This window comes from Zingiber officinale, chromosome 4B, assembly GCF_018446385.1.
Source record: "Zingiber officinale cultivar Zhangliang chromosome 4B, Zo_v1.1, whole genome shotgun sequence".
Classification (NCBI taxonomy): domain Eukaryota; kingdom Viridiplantae; phylum Streptophyta; class Magnoliopsida; order Zingiberales; family Zingiberaceae; genus Zingiber; species Zingiber officinale.
The window spans coordinates 124,913,543-124,932,880 of NC_055993.1; the positions used below are offsets into that span (position 1 = coordinate 124,913,543).

General features: G+C 37.9%; 1 protein-coding gene across 1 annotated transcript; it reads left to right on the top strand.

The window, feature by feature from the left end:
• Positions 1 to 13,698: 13,698 nt before the first annotated feature.
• LOC121976461 (WD repeat-containing protein 44-like) lies at positions 13,699 to 19,012 on the top strand. The gene is made up of 7 exons (XM_042528628.1): positions 13,699 to 15,218; positions 16,185 to 16,275; positions 16,381 to 16,538; positions 16,633 to 16,684; positions 16,770 to 16,852; positions 16,965 to 17,058; positions 18,018 to 19,012. The coding sequence occupies exons 1-7, from the start codon at positions 13,785 to 13,787 to the stop codon at positions 18,584 to 18,586; spliced, it is 2,481 nt and encodes an 826-aa protein (XP_042384562.1). The 5' UTR covers positions 13,699 to 13,784; the 3' UTR covers positions 18,587 to 19,012.
• The last annotated feature ends 326 nt before the right edge of the window (positions 19,013 to 19,338 follow it).

Here is a 19,338-nt window from a genome sequence, read left to right on the forward strand (position 1 = left end):
GACAGAATATCTATTTGTCAGGAGAAGATTTGTCAGAAATAAGTTTCCTGACGGAATACAAACTTCGGTCGTTAATATTATCGAAGGAATATGTATTCGGTCAGTAAATTCTAAAAATATTTATCGACGGAGATTACTGTTTCCGCCTATATACACTGCCGGATATACTATTATAGTAGCTAGTATTTATAGACGGAAATAGCTATTTTCGTCGGCGATTACTGACAGAAAATTGGTTTTCATCGATGATTATCGCGACGGAAATAGCTATTTCCGTTGGCAATCATCGACAGAAAATAATTTTTTGTCAGTGATTATCAACACACAATGTCGATACAAAATAGGGAATACTGACAGAAATAGTATTTTCATCAGTATTCCATCGGGGAAAAAAATAAAAAAATGACTATTTTGTATTCAGGATCTACCTATATACAATTTACATATCTATATAAAATCATCACAAGCGATGACATTTTTTACATACAAACATAGTGGATTGGTCGTCGACAAAATTTAGATGACATGCAACTCAGGTCTGTTTACTAGTTCTTTTAATTTATTATATAATTTTACAGTATATTTAGTTCTTCCAAGCACTTTCATCATAGTGTTGAAGATATTATCGAAAATTTTTTCTCAACATGCATGTTATCTAAATTATGTCAAATGAGTAGATACTTCTAATAGGAAAGCTCTCAAAAAATATTCCTTTTTTTCTAACCACACTTGCACATCCTAGCAATATATTTATTTATTTCATCGGAACTAGGTTAAGAGACTGGTGGAAATTCATAACTGTCTATTTGTTCAATAATTTCTTGACCTGAAGCATTAACTGTTAGAGGAGGTTTTCTGACGACAACATTCTTTAGAATTTTTTTTATTTCGCCTGAAAGGGTGATCAATAGGTAAAAATTTACAGTGATTATTAAACCAAAAAACCTTCCTACTGCAAGATAATAAAAATGTATCAGAATTTATCATGCAGTGTGGGTATGCTAATTTACCAGCTGTGCTCCATCCTGATAATATTGAGTATGCTGAAAAATCACTGATCTGTTGTTGTAGTTGACATCAATGGTCAAACCTAAGTTTTGAAAATGTCAAATAGATTAAAGTTAGATGTGTTGTATAATCTAACCTTTCTACCAAGTGTGTAGGACTTAACTGGTCTAACACCATATTAAAATTCAGTTAGGTTTGGAGAACTTGATAACTGGTGTAGAAGTCTAGATAAATCAAGGAGTGACCTTATATTTGGCGAAAAGTCTGGCTGGATTCGTTGGACCTGTTAGTTGGTCTAAGTCTTGTTGGGTCTATGGACTTAACAACTGGCGGGAAGACATGGTGAACCGAAATAGAGTCAAACGATTCTGCATGGTAAGTAAGGTAAATCACTGGAGAAGTTTATTCTAGTGAGGATGAGTTCTAATTAGAGACTTTAAGTGCAAGTCCATTTTATGTTTATTTTGAAAGTCTAAATTGAAACTATGACTAGATCATGGTCTTGGTAAGACAGGATCTAACTCATAAATCTATATAAATTGTTTATGCATATTTTTTTCTAACTCTATGTTGCAAAGACAAACATAGACCTTCAAATTCCACAGTGTGGCAACTAACAGAGCTTGATTCTGAGTTCGGAGTCAAAAGATATGACTTCCGAAAGATTGCAATATCAAACCAGCAGATTGGAGACGCCTCGAATGGGATGGAGGCACCTCGAAGGGCATGAAAGGCGCCTTCGAGTGGATAAAGGCTGAAAACGACATTGTTTATCACAAACGAAGTTTATGGGATTAAACTTTACGTTGGAGGCGTTTCCTATGAGCTTGGAGGTGCCCTCAACACTGCTTAAAAGGAGAGTTCGGCCAGCCATTGATGTACAATACTTCTACGCGATCTTTTGACATTCCAACTGCTCCGATTTTGTCCTATTATTATGATGTGACGCTACTATATTTGATTACTGCTGAGAAGCTGTCCGACACTACTGAGCTCGATTCGATAATTTTGAAGTGTTGGACAACGAGATTTTGTTTAAGTACTTAATTATTGCATAAAGGAAAGTGCAAATTATTACACTTGTCCTTGATTTATTATGGTACTCGATTCCCTCTTCTGGCAGTTTTGGAAGAAATTCATAGTGGATTACCCATCGATATGGTTCAAGAGATCATAGGTTTTGGAGTAGTAGTCACCGAATGCTTCGAAACAAGTAATCAATTGTGTACTTCTATTTTTCTATTTCGGCTTTATTTTATTCCTCTACATACTCCTCTTTACTCCTCTTTGTAAAACAAAAAAAAAATCAAGATTTTTAAAATCACGTGATTCACCCCCCTTCTTACATGCAACAATCCTACATGATCGTCCATAATAATACAACATGCAATCTAAAATTAGTTTTACTTGCAAAATCATAAGTGACCGACCCTATATTCCATAATTCATTTGACTCGATAATCAGAGGTTGCAAGAAAATATCTATTTTCTCTTTGGGATTTATTGGGCCAGGAATAAGTATAATAAAGAACATAACATCTTTCATGCACATCTATGGAGGTAAATTGTATGGTGTTAATATAACTAGCGAAGATGAATATTTCTGTTCCGATTGACTAAATAGCTGAAATCCATCCACGGAAAGTCTCAATCTCACATTATGTAGTTCTATTACAAAGGAGAAAAATATAGTATTAAGATATTTCTATGCAGGGGAATCATAATGATGACACATAATACCTTCTTCGTGCTCATGTTCATGATGTCATATCATATGATAAGTTGTAGCTGCATACTGTTGGTGCGGTTAGCACTAACGGTCTAACTCAGGTTTTGATGAATGACAAATTAGGTTAAGTTAGGTTTGTCATTATCTAACACTCTGACCGAGTGTGCAGGCGAAGTCCAGACAGGTCGATGGGCTGACCGGATGTCTGGCACGAAGTCCAAGCGGGTCGACGGGCTGACCGGACGCTTGGCACGAAGTCCAAATGGGTCGACGGGCTGATCGGACACTACAAAAATAATCAGGTTTACCGACGGAATATACCGACGGAAGCTAATTTCCATCGGTAATCTCCGACGACATATAATATCCGTCGGTAATCTCAAATATTACCGACGGAATTAAAATTCCGTCGGTAATATTTTCCGACGGAATTAAATTCCCGTCGATACAATGATGGGAACTATTTATTAACGAGGAAAAAATCAGGATTACCGACGGAATATAATTTCCGTCGGTAATTACCGACGGAATCTAATTTCCGTCGGTAATCCTGAAATAAAAAACAAAAATTTCAGGATTACCGACGGAATTTAAAATCCGTCGGAAATTACCGACGGAAATTATATTCCGTCGGTAATCCTGAAGAAAAAACAAAAAAATTCAGAATTTCCGACGGAATTTAAATTCCGTCGGTAATTTCCGACGGATTTTAAATTTCGTCGGTAATCCTGAAATAAAAACAAAAAAATCAGGATTACCGACGGAATTTAAAAAATTACCGACGGAATTTAAATTCCGTCGGTAATCCCGAAAATAAAATTAGGGCACTGGCCCTTCTCCTCTTGTGCGCTCGATTTCCTCCTCTCCTGCGATTCCGGCGCAATCTCTCCTCTTCGGCGATTCCGACGCGATCTCTCCTTTTCGGCGATTCCGGTGCGATCTCTCCTCTCCGATGATCTTCAGGTAAGTTCTCTCCTCTCCTCTCCATTTTTCTCCTCTCCGCCAGTCGCTACCACACGGTTGGTGGCTTTGCCGGGCGCTAGCCGCACGCTGGTGGTTGTGCCGGCAGCTAGCAAGCGGTCTGTAGCTTGCCGGCGACTTCTACCAAACAATCGACAACTGTGCCGGTCAGCTGCTAGCAAGCGGTCATCCAGCTGCTAGCAAGTGGGCAGCGACTGTGCCGAGCGCTTGCAAGTGAACGGCAGCTGTGTCGAGCGCTTGCAAGCGGCCGACGGCTGTGCCGACTGATGGCTGTGTTGGCTGCCAACAAGTGGTTTCTACTATAATTTTTTTTCTCTATTGTGTAGGGAAAATGAAAATTGTGGTTCAAATTAAGTTGGGTTAATTTGTGCAAACATTATATATATGCAGTCAAAGAGATGATCGACCACATAAATTATTAGTACTGATTGTTTGTTTTTGTGTTTTTTTACTTGTGAATGATATAGTTCACTCAAATGCTTTTGGTGCAGCATGATCCACAAAATTCGCACTTCACACTTCATTAATTAAGATGTGTGAACCAACACATCTTCCCCTATACGGGGACTTACATGGTAGTTAGATGAGGTTATGCAGTTGGTTGTGAATTCTAATTTTTGTTACACTTTGTTCAATTGATATGATATTGTATTGACTCATGAACTAAGTATCAATCAGCTATTGAACCTCAACTTCAAAATCCTTTATGGCCTCGGTTATTTGATTTTATTTAATTCATTACCACATCTTCTGATGCAGCCAAAATCCAAACTAGGTACTATACCAATATAACATCCAATATAGTTAGCTATAAGCTGACACTATCCTCTAAAATAATTTTAGATTCAAAAGCTACTAGATTGTTCGTTGGGAGAAGGATAAGATAAAGATATTCTTACAAAGAGATGAAGGTGGAGCGAGGCGAAGAGGTACAACATTGAATATGCAACAAATTTTGCGGATGTGATAGCAAAGCGCTCACATCTGCAAAATTTGTTGCATACTCAATGTTGTACCTCTTTTGCTTCGTTCCACCTTCATCTCTTTTTAAGAATATCTTCATCTTATCTTCTCCCAACGGAACAATCTAGTAACTTTTGAATCTAAAATTGTTCCAGAGGATAGTGTCAGTTTATAACTAACTATAATAGGTTCATCAATTTCCAAGACTTCTAAATCATCTGAAGATCCAAGAGCCAGGGCTCGTCCTAGTTCTTCTTCTACAAGAGACTCAAGACCCACAGGACTCTGATTAGGTTCGTATAACTATAACTTACCTTTTTTTATTTATCACTTATAAAACATGCAAAATATATTTATTCTATTTTGATATTAATTATAATCTGCTCACCTCTAAAATATGATATTAATTGTATTACATTTTCTCAGGAACAATTCATTACCATCAGTAGATATCCAAAATATGATCTAGGTATCTTTTTTCGTTGACATGTAAAATTAGTTAAACATTATACTTTTTTAGTGCATTGCTCTCATTTCTTTGCTTGCATATTTAACGAGTGCCATTGTAATGATTTCTAGAGGAAGTCTTTACAGAGTTTTGGAGGGATCATCCTTTTGTAAGTAGTTTTTCCTACTTAGTTTTAATTATTAACCTTTTGTTTGTTTGTGTATTTTTGAAAGATCTAATCATGAATAGTTGAGGCATGCATCATTCTTTTTTAGGTTTCAGCATTTCATTATAGTATTACAAAATTATATTTATTATGTTTTGATATTTTAATTTGCACATTTCTAAATATTATATTATTGTATGTTTCAGGAGTTCCTATTGACATATTGATCATCGTCGTCGTCATCATCATTTGCTCATTTATATCTAGGTATCAAAATTAGCTATATATAAATCACTACAAAAATTTTATCTTATTCATAAATAATCATATTCTATTGCATTTTACTTTCTGCAGGATTTTCTATTGTATGCGGATATATAACTTGGAGTATTTTCTATCATGGTATGTATTTAAATATCTGATTATATAAATTTAGATTTATATATGGAAATTTGGATAGTTTAGTTTGTTTCTATTATTGTGATTTGTTTAGATTTTATTTGTTTTAGATGATTGTGATTGTTTTTATTTATATTACTTTGTTTGTATGGATGTTATAGTTTATATATGTTTGTAAGAATTGTATGAATTATTAGGATATATGAAATGTGTTTGTAACTGTGAAAGTAATTGTTTGTATGTGTTTGTATGGATGTGATTGTTTGTATGTGTTTGTATATATGAAATGTCATCGTCTGTGATGATTTAGTGTATATATGGATTGTAAACAAGGTACAAAAAGAAATATAAATTTTTTCTTGTAATTTTTTTTTATTTTACCGACGGAATACCGACGGAATAAGTATTCCGTTGGCAATTATCGTAACGGTTTACCGACGGAAACGCTATTTCCGTCGGTATTTACAAAATATTTACCGACGGAAATATAAATTCCGTCGGTAAACACCGACGGAAACGTTGTTTCCGTCGGTAACCACAACTACCAGAAGCACTGCTTCCAGCATGATTTACCGACGGAAATATAAATTCCGTCGGTAAATTTTACTACGGAAATCCTAATTCCGTCGGTATATCTGTTTCCGACAAATTATCTTCCGACAACTGATTTTCCGTCATAATTTCGTCACTAAGCAACTATACCGACGGAATTACGACGGAAAATTCCGTCGGTAAACCCATTTTTTTTTGTAGTGGGACATTTGACACGAAGTCCAAGGGGGTCGACGGGCTGACCAGACGTTTGGAACGAAGTTCAGCTAGGTCGAAGGGCTGACTGGATAGCTGGCGAGAAGTCCAGACGGGTCGAAGGGTTGACCGAACGTCTGGCGGGTAAGTAAAGGTAAGTCACTGGAAGGGAGTGACTGTGAGGACGCGTTCCCGGGAAGAGAACATTAGGCGTCGATCCGGCTTAGATCCATGTCAGATATCTAAGTCGAGATCGTGACTAGATTCCGGTCTCGGAAAGACGGAATCTAAGTCATACTCTATATATTAAACTTATAAACTGTGCTAACACTTTGTTTTGCATGATATATATTATATATTTGTCTCGGACTAATCTTGTCTTGCAGGAGAAGAAATTTCTGGAGAAAGGAGGTCCGGGCGCCCGGAGGCAAATATCATCCATTTCGCGACGTAGACACGTGGAGCTCGTTGGTTGGACCTACCACGTCACACCAGAGCGCCCGGAAGGGATTCAGGGCGCCTCGAGCCCCATATAAAAGAAGGGGCAGGGGTAGAGCTTCAACAACAACTCTGAATTGAAGAACTCGCTCTCCTGTGCTCCTGCGACACTGCAAAGCTCCGACAAACGCGTTGCTTCTTCTTTTTAAGTCTCTTATTTTGTCGGTATTGCCTTAATTCTTTCATTAGCATTTTCTGTACTTAGTTTATAATATCTTTCGAACTGCTAGTGAATTGCCCATCGAAAGCACCCTCGTGTGCGGGCCTTGGAGTATGAGTCGCTAAAGGCTCCGAACCAAGTAAATCCTTGCATTCTCTTTGGCTTGTTCTTTTCTTTTCAGCTGCGCTTACTCTTATCGACGATTTTTTTATAATCGATATTCACCCCCCTCTATCGAAATTCATGATCCAACACATACAAGTGTTGAAGTCTAGCAGTTAAAGGAATGAAATACATCATTTTCTAAGTAATATTTTTTTTCTTCTTCCTTGGTATGCGAGTATGATGCTTATAACAAGGGCGAGTACAGATTTTGTATTCACTCAGATCGTTGTCTTCATTTTAAAATATCATGTAGTTGTTTATACAACAATCAATTCTCTCTACAGGCAAACATAAATCTTTAACCAATTTTTTGTACTGTAAAAACTATTAGCCATTAATTATGTTATCAGTAGAAAGTAACTCTGACATCAATTGATATATGTTATTGTAACACCTTTTTGAAGAATGATATTATACTCTTATTTTCAATAACCTTGCAGTAGTTGATAGTTGGGAATGACCAGATGGAATGTCTTCCCACATTTCTCTTTCACTAGCCTTAACATATTATATTCAGGTGTTGGTATCTCATCCATATTGGAATAATCAATTGTAGCATTCATCGCATCGTGAACCATTGATTGCATTGCAATATAATTAGTTGATGATTCAGGCACAGTAAAAGTTGTGTTAGATGACGAACCACTAGAAGGCTCAATTGGTTCATATAAATAAGACTATTCATGACAATATCAATTGTAGTAATTCGGCATAAAACTATTTCTACATATATGTACTTTCAGTATCCTCATCATGAAAGACTTTATTTCTATATTTTGAATGATTACACGGACATCGCAACTCAACATTATTCATACATTCTGGATGACTATTAGCAAAGTTCACAAATTCTTCAACTTCAGTAATAAAATCATTTCTAATAAATTCATTTTCTAATCAATTATGCATCCAAGCTTTGTTCATAGATATTGTCACCTAATGAGAATACAATTTAAAACACTATTAAACTTGTACAATTTGATTTAAATACTAATGCGCTTTTGATTCTCATGACACCAAGGTTAGATCGACCGAGGGACATATTCAAATGCGGCTCCAAGGGGGAAAGGAGAGGAATGACCCAAACACGAGGAAGGACACCATAATTAATTTTCATTACACCCAAAGTTGCGATAAAGCTCTACTCCTAACTTTTGTTCGCGGCAACTTCATTCACTATATTAGTTGTACATGAATAGGTCTATAAATAAACTAAACGTTCGTAAACAAACTTGGCGTTGATGCATTTGACACCAATGGTCAAATCTGAATTTTGATGAATGACAAATGAATTAAAGTTAGATGTGTCGTTAATCTAACCTTGTTACCGAGTGTACAAGGTTGCCTAACTTGACAGATCAAGAGGATCTAATACCAAGTAGGAAGTCTAGTCGGGATGTGCAATTCTTGATTGACAAAGTCCAGATGTAGAATTCTGGCAGGAGGTCGGGATATTTAATTTTTGATGGGAGGAAGTCCGAATGTGCAATTCCGGTAGGAAGATCTGGTGGGTCAGATAGGGCATCGAGGAGGTAACTCGACACTTGGTAAGTGAAAGTAAGTCACTCGAGGAGAGTGACTCGGTGAGGACGCATCCCGGTTGAAGGGACAGTAGACGTCGGTCTAATTTAAGTCCATTTCAAACATCCAAATTTAGACTCTGATTGGATCATGGTTTGGAGGACATGGTCTAAGTTATAAATTAATCATATTATCATTGTGCTAACCTTTTTTACAGGGTAAATATTTCTATATTAGACTAACACATTTTACAGGATAAATGGAGCACAAAAGACCTCGGGTGAAGAGTACCTGAGGTGTTTTCGGGAGCTTGAAAGGCGCCTTGAGTACTGTTCATGGAAGACGCCTTCGAGTGCTTGTAAGATGCCTTCAGTAGGATAAGGCAGAGACGTTGTCGATGATAAGGAGTTGCTTTTTAAGGGATAGATAAGTTTGGCATTAAAGGTGCCTTCAATGTTATGGAAGATGTCTTCCATCCCTTATAAAAGAGGTATTCGACCAAGGTTTCAAAATATAAATTCTACAAGCTTCTACGAATCCTTTTGGCGTTTCGACTGCTCTGACTTCCTACTGCTGCCCTGCTATGACTCTGCCACGTCTGACTGCTACTAATTATCCATCCAACACTGAACTCGAGCCGACTGTCTACAAAGAGTGTTAGGTAACAAAGTTTAAATTTTGTATTTAATTATTGCGAAAGGAAAGTGTAGCTTGTTACACTGTTCCTATTATTTTTTTGTACTTGATCTCTTCTTTCGGCAGTTCTGAAAGAGATTATTAGTGAATTATCTGTCGATAGGTCCATGAGACCTGGATTTTGGAGTAGGAGTCACTGAAGGCTCTGAACCAAGTAAAATTGAAAGTGTCTTTTTACTTGTTTTTGTTTTTGTGTTTAATTTTCCACGATGAGTACTTTATTTTTTAAAATAAAAGAAAAGTTTTCAAAATCACGTGATTCATCCCCTTCTCACGATCAAATAATTGGTGTTTAGTTTGATAAGAGTTTGTTTATGCTCATTCAATACACACAAGATCAATTAAATGAACAATCTTGAACAACTTATTAAACTAAACAAACAAGTTTGAACATATATGTTTGACTCATTAATATTTTTCGTGAATAATATTCGTGAATAACATTTGTAAATAAAATTCATGAACAATGTTCATTAATAAAACTCTTATTAATACGCTAAATAAAATTTTAAAATATATAAATAAATTTGTATTATCAAGTTCAATAATCAAGCTTAATTATTAACCAAACAAACATAAAATATAAAAATTTAAACAAAAATAAACTTAAATTTAAAGTTCGATAACATCTAAAACAACCAAACTTAAATTAAATTCAAGCTCATAAAAAGAAAATCAAACTAAACTTGAACAATTATTTTAAAAACTCAATTTATTTTGAATTCGACTGGATTTAATTCAATTACTTTATCAAATAAATTTAAATACTGTAAAATTTAATTTATATCTGACTAATTTACAACTCTATATATACATGGACACGATCTTCATCCGGAGGCAAATTTGGGTCTGCACTTAAGTTTTTGCGTGGCCCCACGTACAGGATGTGTGCAATGAGAGACAGCAGAAACCACCAATCACCTGCAGCTGTATACAGGATGCAGCAGCTCAGTGGAGGTGGCAGCTAGCTGGTTCTCTCTCTGATAGGGCAACTAAATGTTCCTAGGTTTTGGACTATTTTTACAGTGCTGATCAGTGACCTGTTGTTTTAGGGTTCTCCTCTGTCTCTCGTACTGCACACACATGCCGATCGATCGAAGATCGAGCTGCAATATGATGGTGCATGGCGATGCTCCTGATCATGAGGCTAGCTACTTCTGTCAAAGTGAGACGACAATATATGCATGGTCCATTATTTCTGAAGAAAGGATAGATATGATTACGATCGATGGTCCACACACTATACTACTCAGAATTATATCTTTAGTGCAATTACTAAGTAATTCAATTTATTGAGTTTACAGGTCATAAGAGAAGAAAGTATGGCCTTGCAACTTCAAAGTCGTTCATTGATCTAGAGTTGATTGTTTAGTTTGTTTTGAGAAATTGCATGTCCTAGTTCGATCGTGATCCTGCTTGTGCTCTTGTGATGAGAGGGATCTTGTGAGTTTGCGGTCCGTATCGATCTTTTTGATGTTGATAGAAAAACAACTATTGTCTTGATGATTCAATTATATATGTAGGGTTGCTTGCCTATGTGTGTACCTTATCTTGATAGTGAACCATGGCAAGAGCATACCCAATCAAAAGTGATACGGTGTGAGAACTATTCTTTAATAGTAGACGAGATCTAACGAAATCCTTAGTTTCTTATGCATATTTGGAATCGATGTAAACACTAGCTAGATCTCTCATGATTGGTAGCTCATAGTGATGGCATGAAGTTTCCTCCAACCTCAAGTTGTTCCTTATCCCTTAAGGGCTACCCTAATGCAAGGAGAATTATTAATTGTCCATTTGGCTACTAGTTCCTATATCGGTCCCCTACCTCTCTTTCAAACCCTAATCTTTCGTCATATTTAGTTTTTTTTCTTTTTTTCTTTCATCATGTAGAAAGGGACATCACTTGGAAGGACAAATTTTACGAAGCTACCAACCAAGAAATTATTAGAACTGTAATTCGAATGCTTTTAGTTCAATTGTAAGAGAAAAAGGTCCCAAATTTATAGTTTTGTACTATATGTTCCCTCTTACATCTCGTTGAACTTGATATATATAAAAAGAACTTAGAGGTTAGGGGATTCTCAAAAAAAAGCTAGGGAAGTATGATGTGACATTATGCTATCTTATTTGACAATGTTTGCTCAATCCTATTTGATTTTATACAATTTTAATTCACATGCTTGGAATGATTTCAAAATTGTATTCCAATTTATAAGCATGTTCCTTATAATATTAGAAGGAAAAAAAAACAAATAATTGAAGTTAATATTTCCTTATAATAATTCTGATCATGCCAATGCTTTAAATTCACATGATGATCATCACCAAACCAAGCATGTTCCTGCCTTAATTCATCATTTTTCTCTGCTTTTAATTACTTTTTCATAAATATTATGATACAACTGATTAAATTTAATTGCTACTGAAATAGTTGGAATGGCATAAATTGTCATGAATGTCTTTCTTTTGTAGACTCAGGCTACATGTACTTTTCTTAGGACTGGAGCCTCAAAATTCAATTTTTATCCCTTAAAAAATAAATATAAAAATAAAAATTTCAGACTAAATAAATTCTTAATAATTAATTTTTTTGTGGCCTTTATTGTAGGCTTTTGCATTCACTTTAATCAATGAGCAATCAATTTAATGAAGACACTGATATGTAGCTGTGCCTTGCAGGAGCCTATTGCAATCAATTTTTCTTTTCATTTATTAAGCAAAAATAATCAAAAAAATATTTTGTCTTTCTCGAACTTCATTCATCTCTGTCAATGAATACTCTCTAACCAAATTTAACAGTAACTAATTAGGATTAACTATTTGATTAAGAAAGATATATAGGCCACTTAGATGAAATGAGTAGTACAAGAGTACAAAAGGCTTGTTCTTGTTGTTATTGTGAGCATGATTGTTAGTTCCTTTGTAGTTTTCAAGTTAATAGTTTTGGATTAAGAAAACACAGGGTTATCACTGTTAAGCTGACCCGTTAATTACTTCGGATATAATCCAATATTCACAAAATGAATGGTTATTTTCATAGGAAGATACGAGCAACGACAAGGTTGGTAGAGCCGATAAGAAATAGGATATCATATGTGATCTTTTTTGGATTTTATTAAACTTTTTGTCCCTTTATTTTTCTTTGATGAAAATTTAGGAAATTAAGAGATTTGATTTGTCTAATCAATGCATATCATTTGAGGTTTTCTAATCAATATGGGAAACTTTAAAGGTCAATTTGATAAAAAAAAAATTCACATGGGAAAATAATAATTTTTGTACCCTAAAAAAATAATATTGTTATTAATTAAAAAGGTCACATGGGGGAGAGACATTATGAGCCTAAACACAAATAAAAAGTAGAAATAGGAACAAAAAGAGTTGAATCAAGAGGCCAATTATTATCATGCATGTTATATTTTAAGTTTGACATATTTATATATAGAAAGGGGGGAATATGACAAAGGGCATTGTGATATTTGAGGAGCAACTTGCAAAAATATTTCATTGGGACTACACATTAAACCCTAATTTGTGCATGAATTGATTCGGATCGAGTCAGTGTCAACCGAATGCTAGTTTGAAACGATCGACACTAAGTCACTACCTATGCTACAAAAAGAAAAGGTAAATTATATAGTTTGGAGTAGTGTTTTAATCGTATCGGTCTTTGTAGCGATAAATGATCATCATTAATGAATACCAATATGCCCATACGCTTGACTTTCCTAACGAGTCATAATTGTCGATGAGAACATTGTTTATGGTTGAACAAATCATAATTATTAATCGATCCGTGGACGGTTGATGAAGTAAACTAGGTCATCAATCCAACTACTCAGTGCAAAGTTTCACTATTCTTAGAAAACCTTTTGATACATTTCTCCACCACAATCCTTTCGCAATGTGTTTTTCCCTTTCATTGCAATCGACTCGAGAGCAATGGATCCAAACTATTGATCCCTCAAATTCGATCGGATCGCATTCGGATCCAATTGAAAGTTGTCTTTGGAACATTGGAAGCCTATTCCCCATCCAAAATAAAAGGAACAGTTTGTTATGTCTAATGCAAGGTCACCATTAATAATTAAGTCCTCCCTAACTGACACGAACTAAAACGGCAACTCGTATCGTCAGCTTTCTCTCCTGCCTCTGAGCCTCTCCCTCACCTCCGTGTCGTTTCGCCCGTTACATTGCCGATACGACCAACCTCCTTCTGGCTGCCGTTTCTTCTCGTTATATATAACTCCCTGCGCGGCGAAGCTACCGTTGCGGCCGTATCGCGATCCGGAATGCCGGTATGATGAGACGTAACGCCGTCGCGGAGGAAGTGGAGGAAGAAGGAGAAGAAGAGTTCTACGAGTCCTTGGACCGGATCCTGTCCTCCTCCGGCTCCTCCACCTCCGCGTCCGACGACGACCCCAGCGACGACGGTTGCTCTTCGCTGCAGTCGCTCGACGTGTGGACCGCCGAGCCCGCCCCCGTTGCCGAGCGCCGTCGCGTATTGCTACTGCGCCTCGGCCTCGCAGGCGACTCCAGCCTCTCCCGCCTGCCCCGCCCCGGCACCGAGCCGGCGCCTGATATAGATGCCTCCTTTCCCTACGCCGCCAGATCCGACGCCTCCGCGGAACCCTCGTCTGTGCATACCCCCGAGCCCCTTCTTCGATCTTCCCGGCACCGCCACCAGAGATCCGTCAATCTGTCGCTTTCGAGATCTCGATCCTCGTCCTCGGGGGTTATTGAGGTCTCCGACGGCGACGGAGGCAGCGGAAGCCGACTCCTGGAGGACTGCGGCGCCGCCGATTGCGACGACCCCAGGTGCTTGATCAAGAACCTTGACAACGGGAGGGAGTTCGTGGTGAAGGAATTCGGGGAGGATGGGATGGGGAAGGAGTTCAGAGAAGTGGGGACTGGGCGACAGCTCACGATGCGGGAATTCGAGATGTGCGTCGGCTGCTCGCCCATCGTTCAAGAACTGATGAGGCGTCAGAATGTGGAGGACGCAGAGGCCGCGCGGCGGAGCGGCATCGGCTCCAGTGGGTCCGGCAGCGGACTGCGAACGGATGGGGTTTCGATGGGAGGGACACGGTCGAAGAAGAAAGGAGGCTGGTTGAGGAGCATTAGGACTGTGGCAGGGGCTGCGATTACTGGAGGGCACCACCACCAGGACCGCCGGAGCAGTGACGACAAGGATACATCGTCAGAGAAGGGAGGGAGGAGGTCGAGCTCCGCCACAGATGATAGCCAGGATGGCACACAGGGCCTTGACATTCGGGTCAAGGTCTGGCAGTATGGAAAGTCTCACAAGGAGCTCACTGGCTTGTACATGAGCCAGGCAATTCAGGCACATAATGGTTCCATTTGGAGCATCAAGTTCAGCTTGGACGGCCGGTACTTGGCCAGTGCAGGAGAGGACTGTGTCATCCATGTGTGGGAAGTCTCTGATATCAGCACAAGGAGTGATTTGCTCAAGGCTGCGGAGGAAAATGAGAATTTCAGGCCATTTGCTATGACAATCAGCAATTCTCCTTCAGATCCAAGATCAGTGTTGGCTAGTGCAGAAGCAAACCCCTCGGATAAGAAGAGAAGAGGAAAGATCCCTAATGGTCGGAAGTCTAACAGTTCAGACTCTGTTATGATGCCTGAGCATGTGTTTGCTTTGTCAGACAATCCTGTCTGTTCTTTCAGAGGGCATGTTGATGATGTTCTTGATCTCTCATGGTCAAAATCACAGGTTTGTTTCAATGATACTTAGCTAAGTTCAGTTTAAATAAATTAGAATTGAAAAACTGAGCTGCTAGGGGTAAAAGGATTATGAAAATTGTCTTTCGTTGTTAAGGAAATTTCTTTGCTTTTGCTTGAGATATACCCTTACATAAAGCTCAATGGCCGGATAAGGTCCATCTAGTTGACTCACAATAGCTGTGATAATGCAGTTCTGCATAATTGTGTTTTCACTTAAAATTGCAACAAGGAATACCAGGTTGCATTTTTCATATCAGAATAATGAGAAATTTGAGAAAGCCTTCCTCTGTTTAGAGACGCATATATCTTGAATGTAGCTATGGCCTAAGGATTCTAATTGGCTACTATTGGGGGGTGGGGGGTTAGAAATTTGTATTTGTTTGCTTTGAACATCAAAGTAACATGTAGCCCAGAGCAGTTATTGATAGAAAGTTAGCTCCTTCAATGAATTAAGATTTGATACTGACTGACCATTTCTGTATATTAGGACAATCAATTTATCTTTGCTAAAGGATATTAGCACACTTTTTATTTGTTTGCACTGCCCCTGATTGTTTTTTATAGTGGGCCTGGTTTGAAATGCGCATTTATCAGCTAGGTAAAATTTATAAAATTATGTTAACAGAACTGCTACAGTGTATTGAAATCCACACTAGTATTATACAAGACAATTTTATCTTCTTCTTGGCAATTGTAAATATGATGATATTTTTTACCTTGTTCATAATACCTGTTGCAGTCCAGAAAAAGTGTATTTGTTCTTTTAATCATATGGAACAACTTTTTTAACTCATTTTTTTCGTGCCATGCATTTCCGATCATTGATTTTCCCCTTTAAATTTTGCTATGTCAATATTCGTAATCTTGATTTGTCGCTGATTGCTTGCCCATTTATATAGATGGAGTCGGTTTCAGAAAGTTAATATGTTTGTGGACTGATGTGTTTGCTTTGCAGTATCTTTTATCATCTTCCATGGACAAAACTGTTCGACTTTGGGACTTGCCCAGCAATTCCTGTTTAAAGATATTTACACACAGTGACTATGGTTAGTTCAGATTATCTTCTAACTTTTCTTTTCCTTGTTCTGTTATGTTTGCCTTTTATTCTATCTAATGTCAACATAATTCTCCTTATATTTGCATTGATACAGTGACTTGCATCCAATTCAATCCTATTGATGATAGGTATTTCATCAGTGGATCCCTAGATGAGAAAGTTCGCATATGGAGTATTCCTGATCGACAAATTGTTGATTGGAATGATTTGCATGAGATGGTCACTGCTGCTTGCTACACCCCTGATGGACAGGTATCAAATATTACACTCTGACATTCAATTGTCTTCCTTGTTTCCAACGAATTTCCATTGGTATTCACTGTTCTTTTAATATTCTGGATCCTAGGGTGCACTCGTCGGTTCACACAAGGGAAGTTGTCACTTGTATGACACATCAGGTATGTAGCACTTGAAATTATCATTTCCCTATGTATTTGATTCAACATTTTATTGGTCATATGACGTGGATCCATTTTTATTTAGATAATAAACTTCTTCAGAAAAGCCAGCTTGACTTGCAAAACAAGAGAAAAAGGTCCAGGCACAAAAAAATTACTGGTTTCCAGGTATTCTCATCAATTGTGTTTCTTTTGTTTTGAAAATGTATTTGACCCTCTCCATCTTTCTAAGTGCCACTTTAAATAGTTGTGAAGTTTTCCTGACCAGCATTGTTAACAGTTTGGTCCTGGGAGTAACTCAAAGATGCTAGTCACTTCTGCAGATTCACGAGTACGGGTAGTTGATGGCAGTGTCCTAGTTCACAAGTTTAAAGGTAAAGATTTTCCCTCTTGTAAAACCTAGTATGGTTTTGATATATTGGATCAGGGAACTGGAATAAAAGCTTTTGGGCTTGCTTCGTATGAGAAATCTTTTTCTTCTAGATTTTGTAGGGTGCTGGAAACTATAATACAACAGGTTTCCCAGTTAAAATGAAAGCCTATAGGTCTCAGATTCTAGATCTTTTACATTAATCTCAAGTAATGTACTAACATTGGGTTTAAGTTTTTATTCCAAATTGAAAAATCTAAAAGGAAATGCCTTTAGAAACTTGAAAATTAGACAAAAAAAAATCAAATCTAGTGTCTCATCTGCCCTAATAAATCAAGAGATGCTTATTTGAAAATGTTTTACATTCTTCACCCAGGCCTAAAAGTGTAAATATTAGCTTAAATTCATTCCTTCTTGGCAACTTACATGGTCTTACAGGGGCTATACCATTGCAAGCAGCAATTTCTAAGTGAATCATCCTACAAGCCTATCACTAGGTCCACTAAAATAACAATTGCCACATCCTGACTCAAATTGGGCATTAATTTATCAATCTGAGAGGCACAAACTGGGGGCAAGCGTATTCGCCTTTTTTGCCACCATGAGAGGCACAAACTGCCACTGCCCCAACCAACTCGAGTCTAAGTTAATGGCGGCCCTTACGCCAGCTTCAAACACAAGACTAGGTCGTGAGAGCCTGAGGTAGTTTAGTGTTGTGACATGTTGATTTATGCTCATGTTCGAGGTGAAATCTGGTTTATGGGAATGTGTTTTATAAGATCGGTCAAGGTGAACCGTTACCAATTTTCCTGCTATCCAGTCCTCTCTAATAAAAGTCCAGTCTAACTCTGATACCAATATGAACACCCTCAGCCTATTACAGAATTGGAGTACTCATTGTCACCAATGTCCCATGGCCCAATTGTTATTGTATTGGAGAATGACTTTTGCTTTGTTTTGCAGGTTTTCGCAATAGAAGCAGCCAAATCTCAGCATACTGGACTGCTGGTGGCAAGTATGCGATCTGTGCCAGTGAGGACTCTCATGTATACATATGGAGATATGATGAAGATTCTCAGGCTAACCGGACTAGAACTGCCCCGACTGTCACACAGTCTTATGAGCATTTCCATTGTCAAGGAGTGACCATGGCTATTCCTTGGCCAAACTCAGGAATGGGAGGGATGGTGAGGATTCCTTCAAACAAACAGAATTTTCTCAGTGGAGAATCTCAGGCAAATTCACCACTGAAAGGTGAAGACAATGGAACCCATCCATCACCTTCTCCTTCTCCTTCTCCTTGTTCCCAGAACATTGATGGTCTAAGCCCAACATCAAATCACTTCTACGAGAGGGTTTCAGCCACTTGGCCCGAAGAGCTCATGGCCTCTAAACAGAGCCCTAGCGATCCATACATCAGTGGGTGCACGCCAGTGCAAAGTTCATCGACATGGGGATTGGTGATCGTCACTGCAAGTCGATGCGGTGAAATCAGAATTTTTCAGAATTTCGGCTTTCAGTATCAAGTATAATTTCTCACTGTTAAGTGATGCAATATCGCATATGCTGAATGGCTCGCTGTCCTTGTCGCCACAGCCTCCACTTCCCAGGTTCATCCTGTAGTTTTCTATACAGTTAGATATGCGGCAAGACACACACAATCTATGCATGATCAATTCACAAGAGAACCAATCCAGCATGCTTGATGGATATCAGTATTGCCAGAATGTTGTTCAAAATGTACATTAAAGCTGAAGAATCTAAACATGGTGATCAATAGTTTGAGCTTGTTTCGGTTTGGTTGTCTGCTTTCTTTTCCCCCTTTTTTTTTTGCCATAACAATTATGTTTTGGGGACAGTGTTCTCTACCATTCCCCTTCCCCCTCATTGTTTCATTCTGCTATATGTTGATGTAACCAGAAAAATTAAATTGGAATGTTGCAAAAAAGTTACCCATAGTTTATTGGCATGTTTATAATTGATACGTTCAATTATTTTCACTGATGAACTTGAACAATTTTGTGATCTTGTTTGGACAACACTTTGGACGTTATGAAGACTCACTGATGAAATTTAGTTTGTTTGGGGTGCAGTGCGAGAGCGAAAATTCTGCTAGTAATAAAGTAAAAAATTTAAAAATTCATCGGAATGATTTCGATCGATACACTCCCCGATTAAGTTGAATTGGTCGTTGCGTCCAGATTCGTGCGGAATGAGCTCTACGGTCCGGTGCGCTTACGTGGCAAGAAGTGATAACCGGGCGGTGACTGCACCTCCGGCTAAG

What these genes read in the sequence shown, in the direction of transcription:
- LOC121976461 (XM_042528628.1), top strand. Translation starts at nt 13,785, where the DNA reads ATGATGAGACGTAACGCCGTCGCGGAGGAAGTGGAGGAAGAAGGAGAA. An exon ending in TCTCATGGTCAAAATCACAG is followed by an intron (nt 15,219 to 16,184) that starts GTTTGTTTCAAT and finishes TTTGCTTTGCAG; the next exon opens with TATCTTTTATCATCTTCCAT. An exon ending in TCACTTGTATGACACATCAG is followed by an intron (nt 16,685 to 16,769) that starts GTATGTAGCACT and finishes ATTTTTATTTAG; the next exon opens with ATAATAAACTTCTTCAGAAA.